An 18,420-nucleotide genomic window follows, 5' to 3' on the forward strand; every position below is an offset into this window, starting at 1 on the left:
CATGTTTAACACAAATTAACTGTCACTATAAAGTATGCAATTTGTCTAAGATGTTTCTCCTTAAATTGCATAGTAGAACAAAACAAATGCAGGTGCCATAGTTCAGATAATGGATCTTTTTCACAATTTTAGGTTTGGAACGTGGAGGTAAAGAAAGTAAATTACAAATAAATTACAAAATACACTATTGTGTTTCTCCAAAAAGAGAAACTGGGAATTATATATATTTTTTTAAATTGGCAATCTAATTAAAATCTTACATGCAACACAAGTATAGTATGGTAGCTATAGAGTATATTAACTGTAATACTGACAATGAATTGTTCTGCTGTGTTTTTGCTATATATATATATATATATATATATATATATATATATATATATATATATATATATATATATATATATATATATATATATATATATAAGGGGGGTGCTGTTAGTTTCAAGTGAATGCTCATAATACATTATTTGGGTAAAACTTTACAATAATTAACTAACACTTTAATACATTAACTAACATTAACTAATGGAACTTTATTGTAAAATGTTACAATTATTTGTTATTAAAGCATATACGTTCACAAAAACACCTAAATTAAAGAGAAAAGCACGAAGGTGCATGATTTGGCATGGCAGCCAATACAAATAATTAATAACCATTTCCTTACCTAAATCCTGCGTTGCAGGCTCGGTTGCAGAATCACACCACTTTGTGCTTCTAAAATTAGGCTATTATCTTTTCCTATATAGTGTAGTAGTTATATCTGTGTCGTACATGGCCGCTTGTCAAGCATGAAAAACACAAGTTTTATTTAAATTCTGAATATATTATCGTATAAAGCCTGCAAAGAGCGCTCCCTTTAAATTTATTAAAAGCTGCCACTTATTCATCACGATCAAGGGATCATATGATGCGATATCAAGTTTTCCTTTCTCTTTGGAGTGTTACAAGCTGTTTGTGCATAAATAAGCTCCCTGGAGTTGCAAAGACTAAAGTCTCAAAACCAAGAGATATTCTTTAAGACTTGACCTAAGACGGCGGTGTGGGGAGATTTGCAAAACACCGCCCAAATGTATACGCAATGAAAGAAGGCGGTACTTTTATTCTCACTGTAGTATTGTTGCTGCTGCTGCTGGCGCCATGTCGTGGAGACGCTGTGTTTCGTTGAGAAAACGAAACTCCTTTTTTGGGCTTCCAAAAGAGGACACAACTAGAAATCAGTGGTTAAGTTGTATTTACAACACTGTTCCAGAACAGTTCAACCCAAATATTAGAGTGTGTGCAGCGCATTTTACGGAAGACTATTTCCTGAACCTGGGAGTAGCCTGCCAGCTGTGCTCAAAGACTGTTTCTATAAAGTGGGGCAATTCCAACTTTGCAAGGACAGTCTGGCGCTTCTGACTCACAGCCTGCAAGTACGTTTTCATATTTAAAGAATATGCCACTGACTATTCAAACGCGAGTTTTGAGCTGTGTAGAGTAGTGCTTGTTTGTCGTTTCTATGATCACAAATGCAGACATGGTAATGTTTACGCGTAATTATGTCCCCACTGGATGTAACAAATGCCTGGGTTTTATTATTTATGTGTCGTCTCGCTGGGACACGGCATCACAATACGGTAAGGGGCGTAACATTTCCATCTCACGCTTGAGGTATTAGGCCAATCACAACGCACTGGATAGCTGGCCAATCAGAGCACGCCTCACTTCTCAGAACGATGAGCTTTGTAAAAATCTGCGCATTTCAGAAAGGCAGGGCATAGAGGAGCAACAATAATGTACAGTATGTGGAAAATAATTTTTTTGGAAAATGTGTTTTTTGAACCTTGAACCGCATAAACACATTGCATTACACCAAATACAAAAAATAATGTTCTTTTTAGCAATGTCATATGACCCCTTTAACCAATGAATGTGAGCACACTGTGAAACTTTTTTTTTTAATGAATTTATGAGCATGACAGAACTCAGACAAAAAGCAGCAAGTACGTGGATCCCAACATAAACATCTCTGATTAGCCATTGCGTTGTAGAAATCAACAAACATGTCTGTGATTGGCTACTTTGCTCACCTCTGTGAAAATGCATTGTAAAATCATTTGACGCTTTCCAAAGCAGAAGGGCGGATACACTGGATTGTTTGCCAAATCCATTTTGTTATGCTATTATTATGAAGAAAACAGATCCTAGACCAGGAGTTATGGGCAGCTTTTCCATCTAAAAGCAATCAGTTAGACTATTTTACACTATGAGTTAGACTATTATTCACGCTAAACTAAAGTCTGGCCATCCCCCTCGGTCCAGAGGGGGGCACAGGGATGTCCGTGGGGGGGCAAAGCCGGGCCTGTTGGTACTGCTAGTGGCACATAAATTACATTCACCTTTATGCAAAAGCCTCCATTAGTTCTCCCTAAACTCTGAGCAAGAATATTACAAAATCTTATTTGTGATTTTGTTTTCCTCTAACTCATAATTCAACACAGCCTGTCGCCATCATGCTAACTTCATGAAACTGAAGCCATTAGACACACATCTACAGTACGCATCAGGAACTGTGGGACACAGGTGAGGGGCTGCCTGTGGAATGAGTTCAGCTGGGCAGCAATTACCTGGTTCAATGTTATCTGGAACATCACAGAAGAGCCACTGAACAAAACACAGAGAGTTAGAGCCCAGGTGGAGATGGACCCGCTACGGGTCGACAATCAGCTTCTCAGAGGAGAGAAGCCTAGACATAGAGCTCAAAAGTGTTCAACGTTTTCCACTACCTTAGTTCTGGAAGTATGTTTTACATTCATTTTTACCATATGGATACTAAAAAAGTATTTGTTCAAAAATTATAAGCCATGAACCAAACCAAACAGCTACAAGGAGAATCACAACACTACAAACATTGATTTGAAGCAAAGAAGTATTTGAAAATCAGCCAAAAAAGACAAAGGTACAAGACTGTGTACTTTAATGAAGGAAAGGACAATCCCATGAAGCACTGCAAATGACATAACCAAAATGAAAACAATAGATAAATAGAAAACAACTGATAACAAATATAACAATTAAAACATTAAAACAATTATATTAAAACAACTGAAATATATTAATTATATCTGTAACACTTTACAATAAGGTGTCATTTGTTAACATTAGTTAATGTATTAACTAACATGAACAAACAATGAACAATGCATTTCTTACACTATTTATTCATCTTTATTAATCTTTGTTAATGTTAGTTAATGAAAATACAATTGTTCATTGTTTATTCATGTTAGTTCACAGTGCATTAACTAATGTTAAGAAACACAACTTGTGATTTTAATAATGCATTAGTAAATGCTGAAATTAACATTAACTAAGATTAATAAATGCTGTAGAAGTATTGTTCATTCTTAGTTCATGTTTACTAATGTTGTTAACTAATAAACCTTATTGTAAAGTGTTACCATTATATCTTAGATATCATATAGAAACAATTATTAATATATATTTTTTCCTTAAGCTATTTTCTTTCATATTTCTTTTTTTTTTTAAATGTTTAAAGAATTCATGAACAGAAAAAAGTCCTTATGAACAAAATAAATGGGATTTTTATGAAAGTCCGTTTCTGCCATGAAATACAAAAAAAAGTAATTGCAATTTTTTTCTCTCCATTCTGAGAAAAAAATAATAATTGCAAGATATATTTTTTTACAGTCAGTGTACATCTCATATTTGTACATCTTGAATTTTAAATTTACATTTCTCAATTCTGTTTATGTTTTGTTTTGTTTTGTTTTGTTGTTTTGTTTTGTTTTGTTTTGTTTTGTTTTGCTTTGTTTTTTGACGACGGAATAAAACATAAAATAAAAGGTAATCGTGACTTTTTTATCTCACAATTCTGACTTTTTTTTATTCTTAGAAAAAAGTCAGAATTGTGACATATGTCATTTACCATATAGAATTAGTGCGAATTACCTTATTTATTTATTTTCTTTCCATGGTGAAAATGGGCTTCCATAGATCTTTTTCTTCCGGAACCTGACAGGTTTAAAACAGGAAGCATTTGGGGCAGGACTATCTCTTTGTCTAACCAATAGCAGATAGGTGGCGTCCTACAGTGATTATGTGTTGGTTTCACCTTTAAAATGCTCAACTTCGGGACCTGTCTCAGGGTTTCAGCATTTAGCATTTAGCGTCTAGCTGTTTTGATCCCAAGAACATTTTCTGTGTGTATCCCCATAATTCTGGGCAGGGCTCAGGCTTGGCAAACGCACTCATGCTGCGCTGTAGGGGGGTTTGCCATATGTCAGCGCAGCCGAAACCGGCCCAGCTGTGTGATGGGGCAGGTGAGGGAGGAAACGGGGAGGAGAGCAGCAGGTGTGCGGTCCGTTCTGTCCTAATGGTGCGCTAATAGATCACAGCCCAACCTGACAGCACCCCGCCGGCAGCCCGACCGACCCCGAGCCTCAACTGACTCCGCTGGCATCCTGCTCCATCCCGATCTGCCCCGCGAACACCACGACAGCACTGCAAAACGGCAAAGCTAAAGAGAAGAAGGATGAGATCTGTCTGCTTTTATCAACATCACATTACTGTCAGGTTCCAGCTGCTCTGGTAATAAATGACACAGGATGATACGGGTTATATCCTGATCCTGAGAACGCCATACCTGCTACATTTTACTGTGCAATCACTGAATTATGGATAGAAAATACAGTCAAATGTGGCAGTTGAAAGATACGGATAGATGGATGTGCTGCTTTCTCACCACAAATATATGGAAATTAATTCTCCACCTACAACAAAATGGCAGCGAAAACTGTCCGATCTGTTAACAAAGCCTGTCCTGTTGCAGCTCTACTTTATTTTTTGTAACATAAAAGTGGGAAAAAGTCCAAAAATCCAAATTACATGATTTTTTTGAATAGCGATTAGTTACAATTTTTTTTTTTTTTTTCTTTGTTAGTCCTTATTAATGTTAGTGTTCTTTCCAGCAGTTCACTTAATTTTAGATTTGAGGCTAAAAGTGCTCTCCTAAAAGTCAACAAAACAAACTTTTTCAACTTTCCTTTCCTACCTGTGACTAGCAACAGCAACTAAAACCTATTTTAGAGAATCAATTAACCTTTCATGTCAATTCCGGATGTAAAAATCCCATTCATGTCCTCCATGATTGATTTTTAACGATAATTTATTAACCTTTTTTTTTTTTTTTTTAATTGTGTTTAGCAGAAGAATTCATAATGAAAAACTACATTTCCCATAATTAAATCAGAGAATTTATACCACTAATTAAATGTTTGTTTATATGTGAATATTTTGTAATAAACATAAAATATGTTGTTTTTATATACACAATTAACATCTTTAGTTTACATCATCTTTAGTCAACATCAATAGTTTTTTTCTATTTATTTTTAATTATTATTAATAGATTATTCTTTAAAGAAAGCCCTATATATATAAAATATACCAAATGAAACTGATAACTGTTTTTAACTAAAACTAAAACTATTCAAAATAATTTTTGTTAGTTGAAATAATGTAAAAATATAATATGAATATTAAGTGAAACAATTTTTAAAAACTAATAAAAAAGCTCATAACAAAAATATGAAAACTTACACTAAAACTAAAATATAAAAATATATGTATGATTTTATTTATTATTTATCATGTATTATTTATTAGTTAATTATTTATTTTTATATTTAATTTTAATTATATTATATAGCAAACGAAATAGATAACTGTTGTTGACTAAAATGAAAACTATTAAAGTAATTTTTTTCACCAATCAGAGAATTGAAACTACTAATTAAATGTCTGTAATGTATATGTGCATATTTTGCAAAAAAATTATAAAATATGTTGTAATATGCTGTAAATCAACAGTTTTATATTTCTCCATATATTTTGTTTTCAATTTGATTATATCATTTGCAATGCTTCATGGGATTTTAGTTCTTTCTCTCATTAAAAGTGTCGAGTACACAATTTTGTAACCTTGTCTTTTTGCCTGATTTTCAAATATTTTTTGCTTCAGTGTTTGTAATGTTGTGATTCTCCTTGTAGCTGGTTGGTTTGGTTCATTGCTTAACTCTTTAACCAAAAAATACTTCTGGAACCAATGCAACTGAAAAAGTGGACAGCCACTGTTGCGCTCTACAGAAAAGAAAACCATTTCATGAGCGCTTTCATATTTTCACGTGACACATCCCATGAATCCATTACATAATCTTTTCAAACAGACTCCCACAACGCTAACATCTCTTTCTGAAGACTTGTCATGTTCTGTCACAGCGAAGCCTCTGTGTTGACTGTGTCCATACTAATTAATTTATTTACTGTGACATCTATGAACAGCGCAATGCGAGCAGCCACAGAGAGCGATTTGGTGAGTGCATGATTCCATAGCCTTATTCCTGGGGCAGCTACAAGAATGGCTGCCGCCCACTCACAGCCAGAGAAACCTTGCTCTGGGCCTACTTGCGTAACGCCGTGTCACGGTGGCACGGATCCGCACGAGGACCATTCATCTGAACGCTGGTGCACAGAGCGTGTGTGAAGTCAGACGTGGGCCACTGTCACCCCACATCAATTAGCATCTAACGACATGTCAGCAAATCACTCCTGACTCTCTCACTCCCTCTAAAGGCTGTTTCTGAACACAGCAACAAGTCACTAAATTTAATAATTTAATCATGCATGTTACTGTAATCTACCTGAATTTGATTCTCATTCAATATGAATTTCTGTGACAAATCAAAGTAGCTGTAAATTAATCAATTAAATATTTAAAACAAGTATTTAAAATCTTTTATAAAGGTTGATAAAGTTTGTTAGGCAAAAAATATCAAAATATTATGTGCATTTAAGATTTTTTTTTTGGAAAAGTGGTAAATTGATGGGGTGTTAAATATAAAAGGTAATGTTTTTTTATAAAATCCACACATTATATAATAAAATATATATATATATATATATATATATATATAATATACATATATTATTTCTCCTAATATTAATATTAGTATTAATCTACAGTTTATATATTTTAAAATATAATAACATTTTAATACTAGGTGAAACATTTAAAAAAAAAAACACAACAAAATTATGAAAACTTAAACTAAAATTAAAACTTAAAATATAAAAATATATTATTTTATTTATTTTATTATAATATTTATTTTATTATTTATTGCTAGTGTTTTATTATTTATCATTTAATTATTTCTATTATTTATTATTTACTTATTTTATTATTATTGATTTTTAAAGAAAGTCCTATACATTTTACATAGCAAATAAAATGGATACCTGTTGTTAACTAAAAATAATTTTAGTTACCTGAAATTGAGCAGAAATAAAATAAAATGTAAATATTAGGTCAAACACTTAAACATAAAAACTAAAAAAAAATATACTAAAAATGACAAAAGCACATAGCAAAAATGAAAAGGAAAGCATAAAAAAGCTAAATCAAAAGATTATTAAATAATACTAATAGAACAATTATACAAAAAAAAAAAGAAAAAAATGTAATAAATTATGGTATATAAATGTTGTTCTCCTGAACACAATCAGAGAAAAGCATGTCCTCCTGTGGACTCACAGAGTGCAGTGTCTGCATGGAGGAGACGCTTGTCATTCACTACAGGACCCGAATGAAGACCCTCACACACATAAACAGCACTGCAACTGTCCCCTGCAGCAGATGAGTGACAACCATGAATATTTCATGGTGCTCATCTTCACAGAGGTGACAGCCATTAGCCCGTCACCACTGATTCACATCTATTCAAAGTGTGGCCTTATCGGAACATGCAACAAAACGGGTGCAATTAGACGGGACGGTGCGTCTGATTAATGAGCCTCTCAGCGCTCTGCAGCACTATCTGCTGTACAGGTCAGTCAGTGTGTCCATTACAAACACAGCACTGCACAGGCTGACTTCCTCTATAGGTACAGTCAGACTAGACTTTAAGAATGCTAAATTATTTTGGATGAATATGGGCAGCAGGATATGATCAGGGCCATCATGCACCTGTTTTTTGAGGGAGCACCAGTTCTGGTTCACTTTGGTAAGATAAGGGGGAAATATCCTTAATAGCTTCTTTAATAAAGATAAAGTTTAAAGTAATTCATGTTTACTGCCCACAACAAGCAAATTGCATCTGAACTTCTATACCAGTAATCATCTCATTTTCTATATATGTTTATGTGTGTGTATACACTGTTTAAAAAAAAAAAAAAACTGAGCGAACTTAAAATTTTTGAGTTTGCTTAACTTATTTTTGTGGGAGATTCTCAAATTTTTGTTGTATAAACTTAAAACAACAAGTTGAGAAAACTCAAAAATCTGCTGAAGCTGGTTGCCTTAAAATTTTAAGTTGGCTCAACTCTTTTTTTTTTACAGTGTACACACACACACACACATATTTTTTAATTATTTATTATATTAACAAGTATTAACAATTCATAATTAATTTATTAATACACTTGTTTAATTCATTATTTAAATTAATTGTTATTTTATATGAAGATTAGATGTACACAAAATTGCTGCAGTTAAACAGAAATTACTCAAAATCAATTAAAAATAAACTGAATAAACATGCATTGATTCTAACAATAATAACAAAAATAATAATCATAATCATAATATATTTATCAGGTATTTAACAACAAAAATAATTGCAAAGTGTAAATGATGTTGTTCTATATGCTTATATATATAGTATATATATATATATATATATATATATATATATATATATATATATATATATATATATATACTGTATATATAACAACAATATATAGCTGAATAATATTTGTATGCGTTGTTTATACATAAAAACACATTTTAATAATATATGTTCAAAATTATTATAAACAAAAATATATTAATACATGATTTATTAAATAAGTATATTGTTGCCATTGTTCTGTCTATTGTTGTTATATTAGGTACATAACAATGACAGCAACTGTAATAATAATTAATTTTATATAATGCTCTCTAGATATCTGTAATGTTATATTTGCCATTAAAAAAAAACAACTCAAATTCATAATTTTTCAGACTTTGGATGAAATCAAGACATCGAAACATTATAATGTAGAGTAGAAAGATGAATAACCATTACACACTTTTGTAACCTGCCACGGAAAAATGAACAGTCTGAAATGGAAAAAAATAAAACCTGGTATTATCTAATAATCAGACCACAGATAATTAACAAACTGCAAACAATGCCCAAGACTCATATGCACACCAACATAATTCTTAATACCTACGAGTTACAACACTCCCAGACTGCTGATGCAAATCAACTAAAGAATATAGACAAACAAAATATGTTTTGAGCTGTGCAAAGTCTGAAATAAAGACCCTTGTGTAAACTGGCAGTAAAATGACCACCCAGCACACAAACTGTAGAAAGGAACATGTTGGAAAGGAAGTGCTTGATTATGTGTGATTGGGGCTGCCAGTACCTCCTCCTGGTCCAACATGTAGAGCTGATTTCCACTGATCACACACAGACGAGGATTCCAGTCGGGTTGCTCGTAGGAGGGAGCAGCAGCGAAGGAGGGCTGGTGTCGGAAGGAGGGGGGGGCAGCATACCTCGCATCTGGGACAGGAGGAGGAGAGGAGGAGACGAGAAAGGGTAAGGGACTGCATGTCAATAATAAAAATGCAAGACAAAACTAGGCTGTTATTCCAGCTAGTTCAAAGTCTATAAGCAGATTTAACCTGCACTTACAACATTTGACCAGTATGTGGCGCTATTACCAAACATTCATCCACAAAGTTTAAAGAATCTATACCTCATAAGTCACTTGGAATAAAACTGTCTTCCTTAATGGATAAATGGAAGTTTAATTTGATAAAGCAAAAGCTTTGCCACATTACGATAACAACGTAACTTCATGTCTGGCATTTTTACAGTGAAATTCATTAATGCACTACAGGAAAATGGATTGCAGTTTCAAATATATTTTAAATTGCACTTTAATTGTGATCACGACTTCTGATGCTGGCTGGCTGGCTATTTATGCATATATTTGTCAAGCTTTCATGCTTTGGGTTGCCAGATATCTAAATACCACAATCAGAGCTTTTCTCTTAAAGGGATAGTTCACCCAAAAATGAAAATTCTGTCATTAATTACTCACCCTCATGTAGTTCCAAACCCCTAAGACCTTTGTTCATTTTCGGAACACAAATGATAATATGTTTTAATGAAATCCTAGCTTTCTGACCCTGCATAGACAGCAACCCAATGCATTGTGGTACTCTTGTGAATAGCGACAGAGATTGAATAAAGAAAACATTGAATAAAGTCGTTTTTTCTTTCTTTGAACACAAAAAGTATTCTCGTAGCTTCATAACATTACGGTTGAACCGCTGATGTCACATGGTTCATTTTAACGACCACCTTTCTGGGTCATAAAACGTTTCAGTTGCATTGCTGTCTATGAAGGGTCAGAAAGTTCTCGGATTTCATCAAAAACATCTTCATTTGTGTTCCGAAGATGAATGAAGGTCTTACGGTTTGTAACAACATAAGAGTGAGTAATTAATGACAGAATTTTCAGTTTTGGGTGAACTAACTCTTTAAACAGATATTTCTGCCTAGTGTTTTACTTCATTTTGTCAACCTGGCAACCTTTCACAAACACTCTCTCCACTGCAAAAAACAAAACAAAAACAACAACAAAAAAAAACTGATGATCTGAATACAAGTCTTTTTTGTTGTTTTAATATGAAAACAATGTAATTTGGAATAATTGTAATTAACATTGTACTTTTTTCGCATTTGAGAGAAGTTTTACCAGTTTGCATAATGTTAGTGTGTTAATGTATCATAAACATACCTAGTAAATAGATGAGGAAAAATATAACTCTCATGTGAGTTGACATTTTCTAGATTTATAAATCATGATAATTAACCATGAGCAAAATGCAGCCCTGTTTAATAATTTGAGCAGCTTTGTATCAAATTTAGGGGGAGAAAGCTGTAGGATGACTTTCTGAAGATGTATAGTGTGTGAATATTAATTAATATCGCATGACTTTAGGTCAAAAAAAGTTTCTGAAGTACGAAAAAAAACTATATATTGTTATATTTTCTTTAAAAATATATTTTTAGAATATATTTTAGGATTCTTTGATGAACAGAAAGTTCAAAAGAACAGCATTTATTGTAAATAGAAATATTATAAATGTCTTCACTGTCACTTCTGATTAATTCTAACACTGAATAACCATATACATTTCTTAAAAAAAAAAAAGTACTAATCCTATATGGTACTGTATTTCAATCAAAATTCGGCAAACGCAGTATAAACTGTTCTTCACAAGTGTTCATAATATCAACCTACAACATTTTTTAAACAATACAGCCAGTAAACGGTCTGTACGTGGGCCAACATTAACGTCAGGGTCAAATCATTTGGTCAAATTGAAATTCACACTCTCCCCAATCAGTGCGCCAAATTTTCCAATTTTTACCATATGGTTCTATGGGCTGTTATAGACTCCGGCCAAAAACATTGCAAAAAACAAAACAAAAACAACAACAAAAAAAACTGATGATCTGAATACAAGTCTTTTTGTTGTTTTAATATGAAAACAATGTAATTTGGAATAATTGTAATTAACATTGTACTTTTTCGCATTTGAGAGAAGTTTTACCAGTTTGCATAATGTTAGTGTGTTAATGTATCATAAACATACCTAGTAAATAGATGAGGAAAAATATAACTCTCATGTGAGTTGACATTTTCTAGATTTATAAATCATGATAATTAACCATGAGCAAAATGCAGCCCTGTTTAATAATTTGAGCAGCTTTGTATCAAATTTAGGGGAGAAAGCTGTAGGATGACTTTCTGAAGATGTATAGTGTGTGAATATTAATTAATATCGCATGACTTTAGGTCAAAAAGTTTCTGAAGTACGAAAAAAAACTATATATTGTTATATTTTCTTTAAAAATATATTTTTAGAATATATTTTAGGATTCTTTGATGAACAGAAAGTTCAAAAGAACAGCATTTATTGTAAATAGAAATATTATAAATGTCTTCACTGTCACTTCTGATTAATTCTAACACTGAATAACCATATACATTTCTTAAAAAAAAAAAAGTACTAATCCTATATGGTACTGTATTTCAATCAAAATTCGGCAAACGCAGTATAAACTGTTCTTCACAAGTGTTCATAATATCAACCTACAACATTTTTTTAAACAATACAGCCAGTAAACGGTCTGTACGTGGGCCAACATTAACGTCAGGGTCAAATCATTTGGTCAAATTGAAATTCACACTCTCCCCAATCAGTGCGCCAAATTTTCCAATTTTTTACCATATGGTTCTATGGGCTGTTATAGACTCCGGCCAAAAACATTGCAAAAAAACAAAAACAAACAACAGACACAATATGTGCCTAAGAACCTTTGGTGCTTGGCCTCTAATAAACATAGCAAACACAGCTTTACTCAAACATAAAAAATACATTTGAGCTCCATTTTTATCCAGCATTGTACCTAACAGACAGTCTTTCTCCTCAGACTGTAAACGTATAACTCATGTGCAGACTTTGATATTGATGGCACGGTGGTTTCATCAGGTTTTAAATCGAGCTGTAAAGCTGTCACACGTTCGGCTCTGGCCCTGTCAGCCAAGGCGAGAACAATAAAGCGATTACTATAGCCTTTGACTTTTTACTTCATCTCTGTTCTTCTATAAAACTCACAAATGGACGAGCCTCCCACTCTATCGCTCCAAAAACTACAGCTCAGAGTCGATATTCTGCCCTGGTGTCCTCTCGTTCCATGAGCTCCTACCCTCTGAACCTCCAGCCAATCAGAAACAGCCTTGACAGATGGTGGCAGCATCAGAGGGATGCTGGACCGGCACAGGACGCTTCTGTCCAGACTCACACACACATTTGTCAGATTTCCTCCAAGCATTCCAGAACAACAGGGAAAGGCACTCACAAAACAGATCACTGGACTTAAGCAGCCGTATGTTTGCTAGAATTTATGCACAGACAATTGGACTTTTCTTTTTTCTGCTTTCCATTTGTTGGAGCTAAAACGTCTTCAGAAAATGGGGAAAAAAGTCCAGTTGCTTTTAAATGAACTTGAGCACAAACAGTCCTTCAAACAGCCAGATGTCTTTTAGATTGAAGTGTCATTTAGTATGAAAGTATTTTTTAATATTTTGAACTAATGCTTTTATTTCTCATTTCAATTTTAGTAAAAGTTGTGCGTGGTATGTGTGTGTGCAGTTTTTTTTATTAAATTTTTGTTTCAGTTTCAGTTATTTCAGTACAAAAATAGTACCATGGCAATTAGTTGAAATAAAATGTTTTTTATATTTTATTTCAGTTTACATTTATTTTATTTCAAGTAATGAAAATGTTTTCTATGGTTTTATTTTTATTTTTCGTTAACTGTAATAACCCTGTTTGTTAGTGTTTGTCTGAGGCTGTAGTATTCTCTTTTTAAAGAAATAAATGCTTTTATTTAGCAAGGATACATTAAATTGATCAAAAGTGATACCAAAGACTTGTATAATGTTACAAAAATCAATTTCAAATAAATACTGTTCTTTTAAACTTTTTATTCATCATAGAATCTTTTCAAATAAAGTATCAGTTTTCTATAAAATATTAAGCGGCACTATTTGCAGAATATTAGAATGATTTCTGAAAGATCATGTGGCACTGAAGACTGAAAATTCAGCTTTGTATCACAGAAATTAATTACAATTTAAAATGTTTCAAGACAGAAAACAGTTACTTTAAATTGTAATATTTCACAATAATACCGTTTTACTGTATTTTTGATCAAATAAATACAGCTTTGGTGACCAAAAGAAAACTTTAAAATTTAAGAATAAAACATAGTTAACCCCAAAATAAAATCAGATTCATTTGATTCAACATATGAGACTAAGTAATGACAGAATTTCCATTTTAAGATGAACTATTCCTTTAACATGACAGCAGGCCACAAAATGACTCAAACAAAAACAGCAAACACAGTACTGCGCCGCTGCTCTGAGCCGTATCCCCACCGCTGGGCCGTACAACACACTCACTACAGTGCGCTGGGCTACCCACTTGACAGTAAGCCAGCTGAAATCTTTTCCGCCATGCAATAGCCTGTCACATCCAGCTCCATCCTGACAAGAAGTCCTGGAGAGCTGGAGGAGCTGCCCAGCGCTGCCCTGTTCAACGGCCATGTAAGAAACTGCTCATGACAAGTAAAGACTTCACAGAGATAGAATATGAAATTATTTAGTTGCAGGGAATATGTGAAGTGACTTTATGCCAACTTAACACAAGGTACGATATGTTAGTGTTTATCCAAATCAATAAAGGTAAAGAGAACTATACCTCTGTTTTATTTATCTTTTGTTTACCACTTTATCATTTACATATGTCTGTCAGGACAAGCTGAGACACTAAATATGGATTGAATATTGAGGACTAGAATGAATGAATCATTTAACATTACATCACTTGCTCATCAATGGATCCTCTGCAGTAAATGGGTGCCGTCAGAATGAGAGTCCAAACAGCTGATAAATCATCACAATAATCCACAAGTAAACCAAACGACTCCAGTTCATCAGTTAAAATCTTGAGAAGTGAAAAGTGAAAATCCAACATGTCCACACTAATACATTTTCCTTTGAAAATGAATATTTTTCTCTCCGTTTTGGCCTTCCATCCGCACTGAGACAGCATTTTTGTCGAGGCAAACGGAGCTTTTTGAAAACGCTCTCCAAAGTGGATACATTTGAAAATGCCGTTTTTGCGTTGTAGTGTGAAGCTTTTGAAAACGATGACATGGTTAGTCATGTGACGCATGTTGTATCAATAGACTTCTATGTTTATGCCGGTAATTGTGCCTGTTAAGTGCTATGCACATTCACACTGTTGCTAAAGATATTTACTTTGTATCCTCTTTATATTACAGTCCTAAAAAGATGACAGAAAATTTACACACAATTGCTGTCCTGCAGCAAAACATGAGTGAGCGCAACATGGACATGTCAGTGAATGATGAGTTATTTCCGTAAATATAACAATCCTTCCGAATTGCGTGAAAACTTATTATGTCTGTTCCATCTGTCTCATCTCAGTGAGCTTTTATGAGGTTTTACACATGCGCAGTAAGTTGAATTTAACATTTTCTGACGTTTCAGTGTGGATGAGGAACGTTTGGAAACCGCTAATGTGGATGGAGAGCATTTTAAACGAAAACTCCGTTTTCAAATGTATCCAGATTAATGGCCCAAGACATTTTAAATGCGCTTCTGGCTCCAAAACAGTCGATAATCCATAATAACACTTTAAAAAAAAGTCCATCTGCTGTTGTCCTCTCACATCAAAATCCACTGATATATTTGTTTAGAACCATTTAGACTGTTTTTGCTTGTAAACGGTGCTTGATCTGTGCATATTTCTCTCCTGATTCAGACGAGACAACTAGAGAAAACAATATTATGGATACTTGCAGTGGTTTAAAGTTAAAACGCCTAAATGATGGATTTCTTTTCTAATATGCAGCTTTTCACTAGACAAGATGTTAATTGATGGACTGGAGTGGTGTGGATTATTGTGATGTTTTTATCAGCTCTCATTCTGACGGCACCCATTCACTGCAGAGGATCCTTTGGTGAGCAAGTGATGTAATGCTAAATTTCTCCAAATCTGTTCTGATGAACAAACAAGCTCAGCCACAACTCGGTTGGCCTGGGGGTGAGTAAATATTCAGCTAATTTACATTTTTGGGTGAACTATTCTTTGATGTGCCCATGGTTAATGATTTCTGAATGACCCATTTTGGAATGTTCTGAATGAACTGTAGGAAAGGCTTTGGGTTGTAAGAGTACAGTAATTCCTTCAGTAACATTTGCTTTGTTCAATTAAAAGCTGTTTCTTCAAATGCATCTGTTTCAGCACATGCACCACCTCTGACACTACAGACACAAACGCTGCAGGCGCCTCTTCATGTTCTCCATCACAAGCGCTGGGTGTCATTGGCTAGCACACTTCTGAGAGGGTGTTACTATTCTTTCACGGGCGGTGGGTGCTGATGTGTGCCGTGCACATGAGGATCAGGCCGCGGATGGGTCAGTCTCACATTGTCATTACGCAGCCCAACAGGAGAAACACTGATTATTCACATCGCTGCGCTCCAAACAGAGCTAAAAATAAATCACACAGTATCTCCGGATGCCCCAGGCAGTTATGCACAGGAAAGAGAGTAGATGCAAGTTTCATAATCATATCTGTGTTGCATTAGCACATGTCAATAGTCTGTTTTACAGTAGGCTGAAAGGTCGTGCTTTGATGCATGCACAAAAGCATTTCTGTGTTCGTGTACCGTGATGGACATGTGACCTTACATCATAATGGACTTTAATATGTGTCATCCAGCAGTAGCAGGAACCGAATGTTATTTCTCAGAGGATGCTCTTATATAGCTCTGGAGATTTACATATTGGCTTTGTCTCAGATGTTTCTCCTGAAGCTCATTTGGAGATATGAAAATGAATACAAATAGGCAATATTTGACATATGGTTCCTGATAAGATCTTTGACAGAAAATCTGAGCAAACACTGAAAAAAGACACCGCTAAAAGAAAAAGTGCTTTAAGCAATCTCTCCAAAAGCCCACCATCCAAAGATATCTCAGCCAATCAGACGCCAGCAAACACACACACAAAAAAAAGATTGATTGGTTGAGAACGTTCCTGATTGGCTAGCTTTCAGAATGGATAAAATAACACATCTTTTGTTGTTTACAGAGTTTATGGTTCTCACTGAGAGGTCAAGGTTTAGCTGGTTACCATGGGTCAGTTAGCTCCTTCTGATTGATACCTTAACTACACCATCCTGAAGGCAAAAAACATCCCTCTCCATCAAGTGAAATTCAAAAGAAGCAGTGTATTCTAGTGAATTAGATGTTTTGAATGCAAAATATAATTCACAAATACTTCATAGTTTTACATTAGATATTTTGCAATTGCCTGGGGCTGCATGATTTAGGAAAAAGGTCTAATTGTGATTTTTCTGATAAAAAAAATTTAGATTTAAAATGTGATATAAAAAAAGCTCTTGGTTTGCTGTGTTTGTTTGTAGGCCTGAACAATTTGGCCAAAAAGTTTGTGATTTTATATGTCACTATAAAATAATATTAGCAGAGTAGTAGTAAACTGTTGATAATTAACAACTATTAATAATATTTGTACTATTATTATTAAATTATTTGTACTACTATCAGTTGTTGATATTATTATTATTATTGTTAAATAATTTTAAACAAAAGAAATATAACTATTGTTAAAAGGAAATTATTATTATTATTATCATCATCATCATTATTATATTTGTAATAATAATAATAATAAAAGTTGTTGAAATTATTATTATTAAAAATCTTAAAAGAAATATATCTTGTGAAAAAGGAAAACATTATTATTATTACTACTACTACTAATTATTATATTAATTTATTATATTATATTATATTATATTATATTATAACCCTTAGGAGACCACAGCTGTTCATAAAATATTCTCATTAGATAAAGAGGGTTGGCGCATGTTGCAATAAGCCGTACTTTGATTTTGGTTGTATTTCAATTAACTCTTAAAAGCCGTACAAATATTTTTTTCCTACTGCTTTTGACATCACAGCTCAGGTGACTGCTTCGAATCCTTAGTGGTTCCCATTTGCAAAGATGGCAGATCTCACGTAACACCAGGGGTCCTGCACCAACTTCTATGAGGATGAATTGGAATGCTAACAGACATCCGTGTCTGTAAAAGCCACAAAACTGCCATTTTGATTAAAAAAGACATTGTTTTTAGCAAAAGTCTGAGTTTTCTAATTTCATTGCTCTCTAGGAGAAACAGCTGAGATATGAAAAGACATTAAAGCGTGGTTTTCCATTGCTTATTCCCACCACACACTGGAGTTCTGAAAAGAAAGGCCGCACTCATGCAGCACTGATCAATAGCTGGAAGCTCCTGAAGCAGCGTTCACATCTACCTGCTCGTCTCCTCGCCGCATCCTCCACACGGCGTCACTGTAGCTGCACTTTACTGCTCCCGCCCCCCAAATCTACATACAGGAAACAAGGTTACAGCCCAAGAGATGTCACTTCCGAAACACCCACTCTCTCTCTCATTCTCACCCACACACCCCCAGCTTATTGCCATGACAACCGGGAAAAGAATAGAATATAAGTGAGTGTTAAAGAGACAGATGATCAGAGAGAGAGGGGGAATGAGAGAGGTATGGAAGACAAGGATAGAACTGGACGAAAAGAGAGAGAGGCAGAGAGAAAGAGTGCTAAAACGTGTGGGAGAGAGAAAAAAGCGAGAGACAGAGA

At 34.0% G+C, this 18,420-nt stretch overlaps 1 protein-coding gene across 4 annotated transcripts in view; it reads right to left on the reverse strand.

The window, feature by feature from the left end:
• Nucleotides 1–18,420, reverse strand: part of syngap1b (synaptic Ras GTPase activating protein 1b) — a 150,442-nt gene that overhangs the window by 111,576 nt on the left and 20,446 nt on the right. For all 4 annotated transcript variants that reach the window (XM_058746622.1, XM_058746620.1, XM_058746621.1 and 1 more), the window contains exon 2: nucleotides 9,487–9,623. In XM_058746622.1, coding sequence (XP_058602605.1) covers nucleotides 9,487–9,623 — 137 coding nt within the window. The remainder of the gene's footprint in view (nucleotides 1–9,486; nucleotides 9,624–18,420) is intronic.

The sequence above is a fragment of the Onychostoma macrolepis genome, chromosome 16 (assembly GCF_012432095.1).
Source record: "Onychostoma macrolepis isolate SWU-2019 chromosome 16, ASM1243209v1, whole genome shotgun sequence".
Taxonomy (NCBI): domain Eukaryota; kingdom Metazoa; phylum Chordata; class Actinopteri; order Cypriniformes; family Cyprinidae; genus Onychostoma; species Onychostoma macrolepis.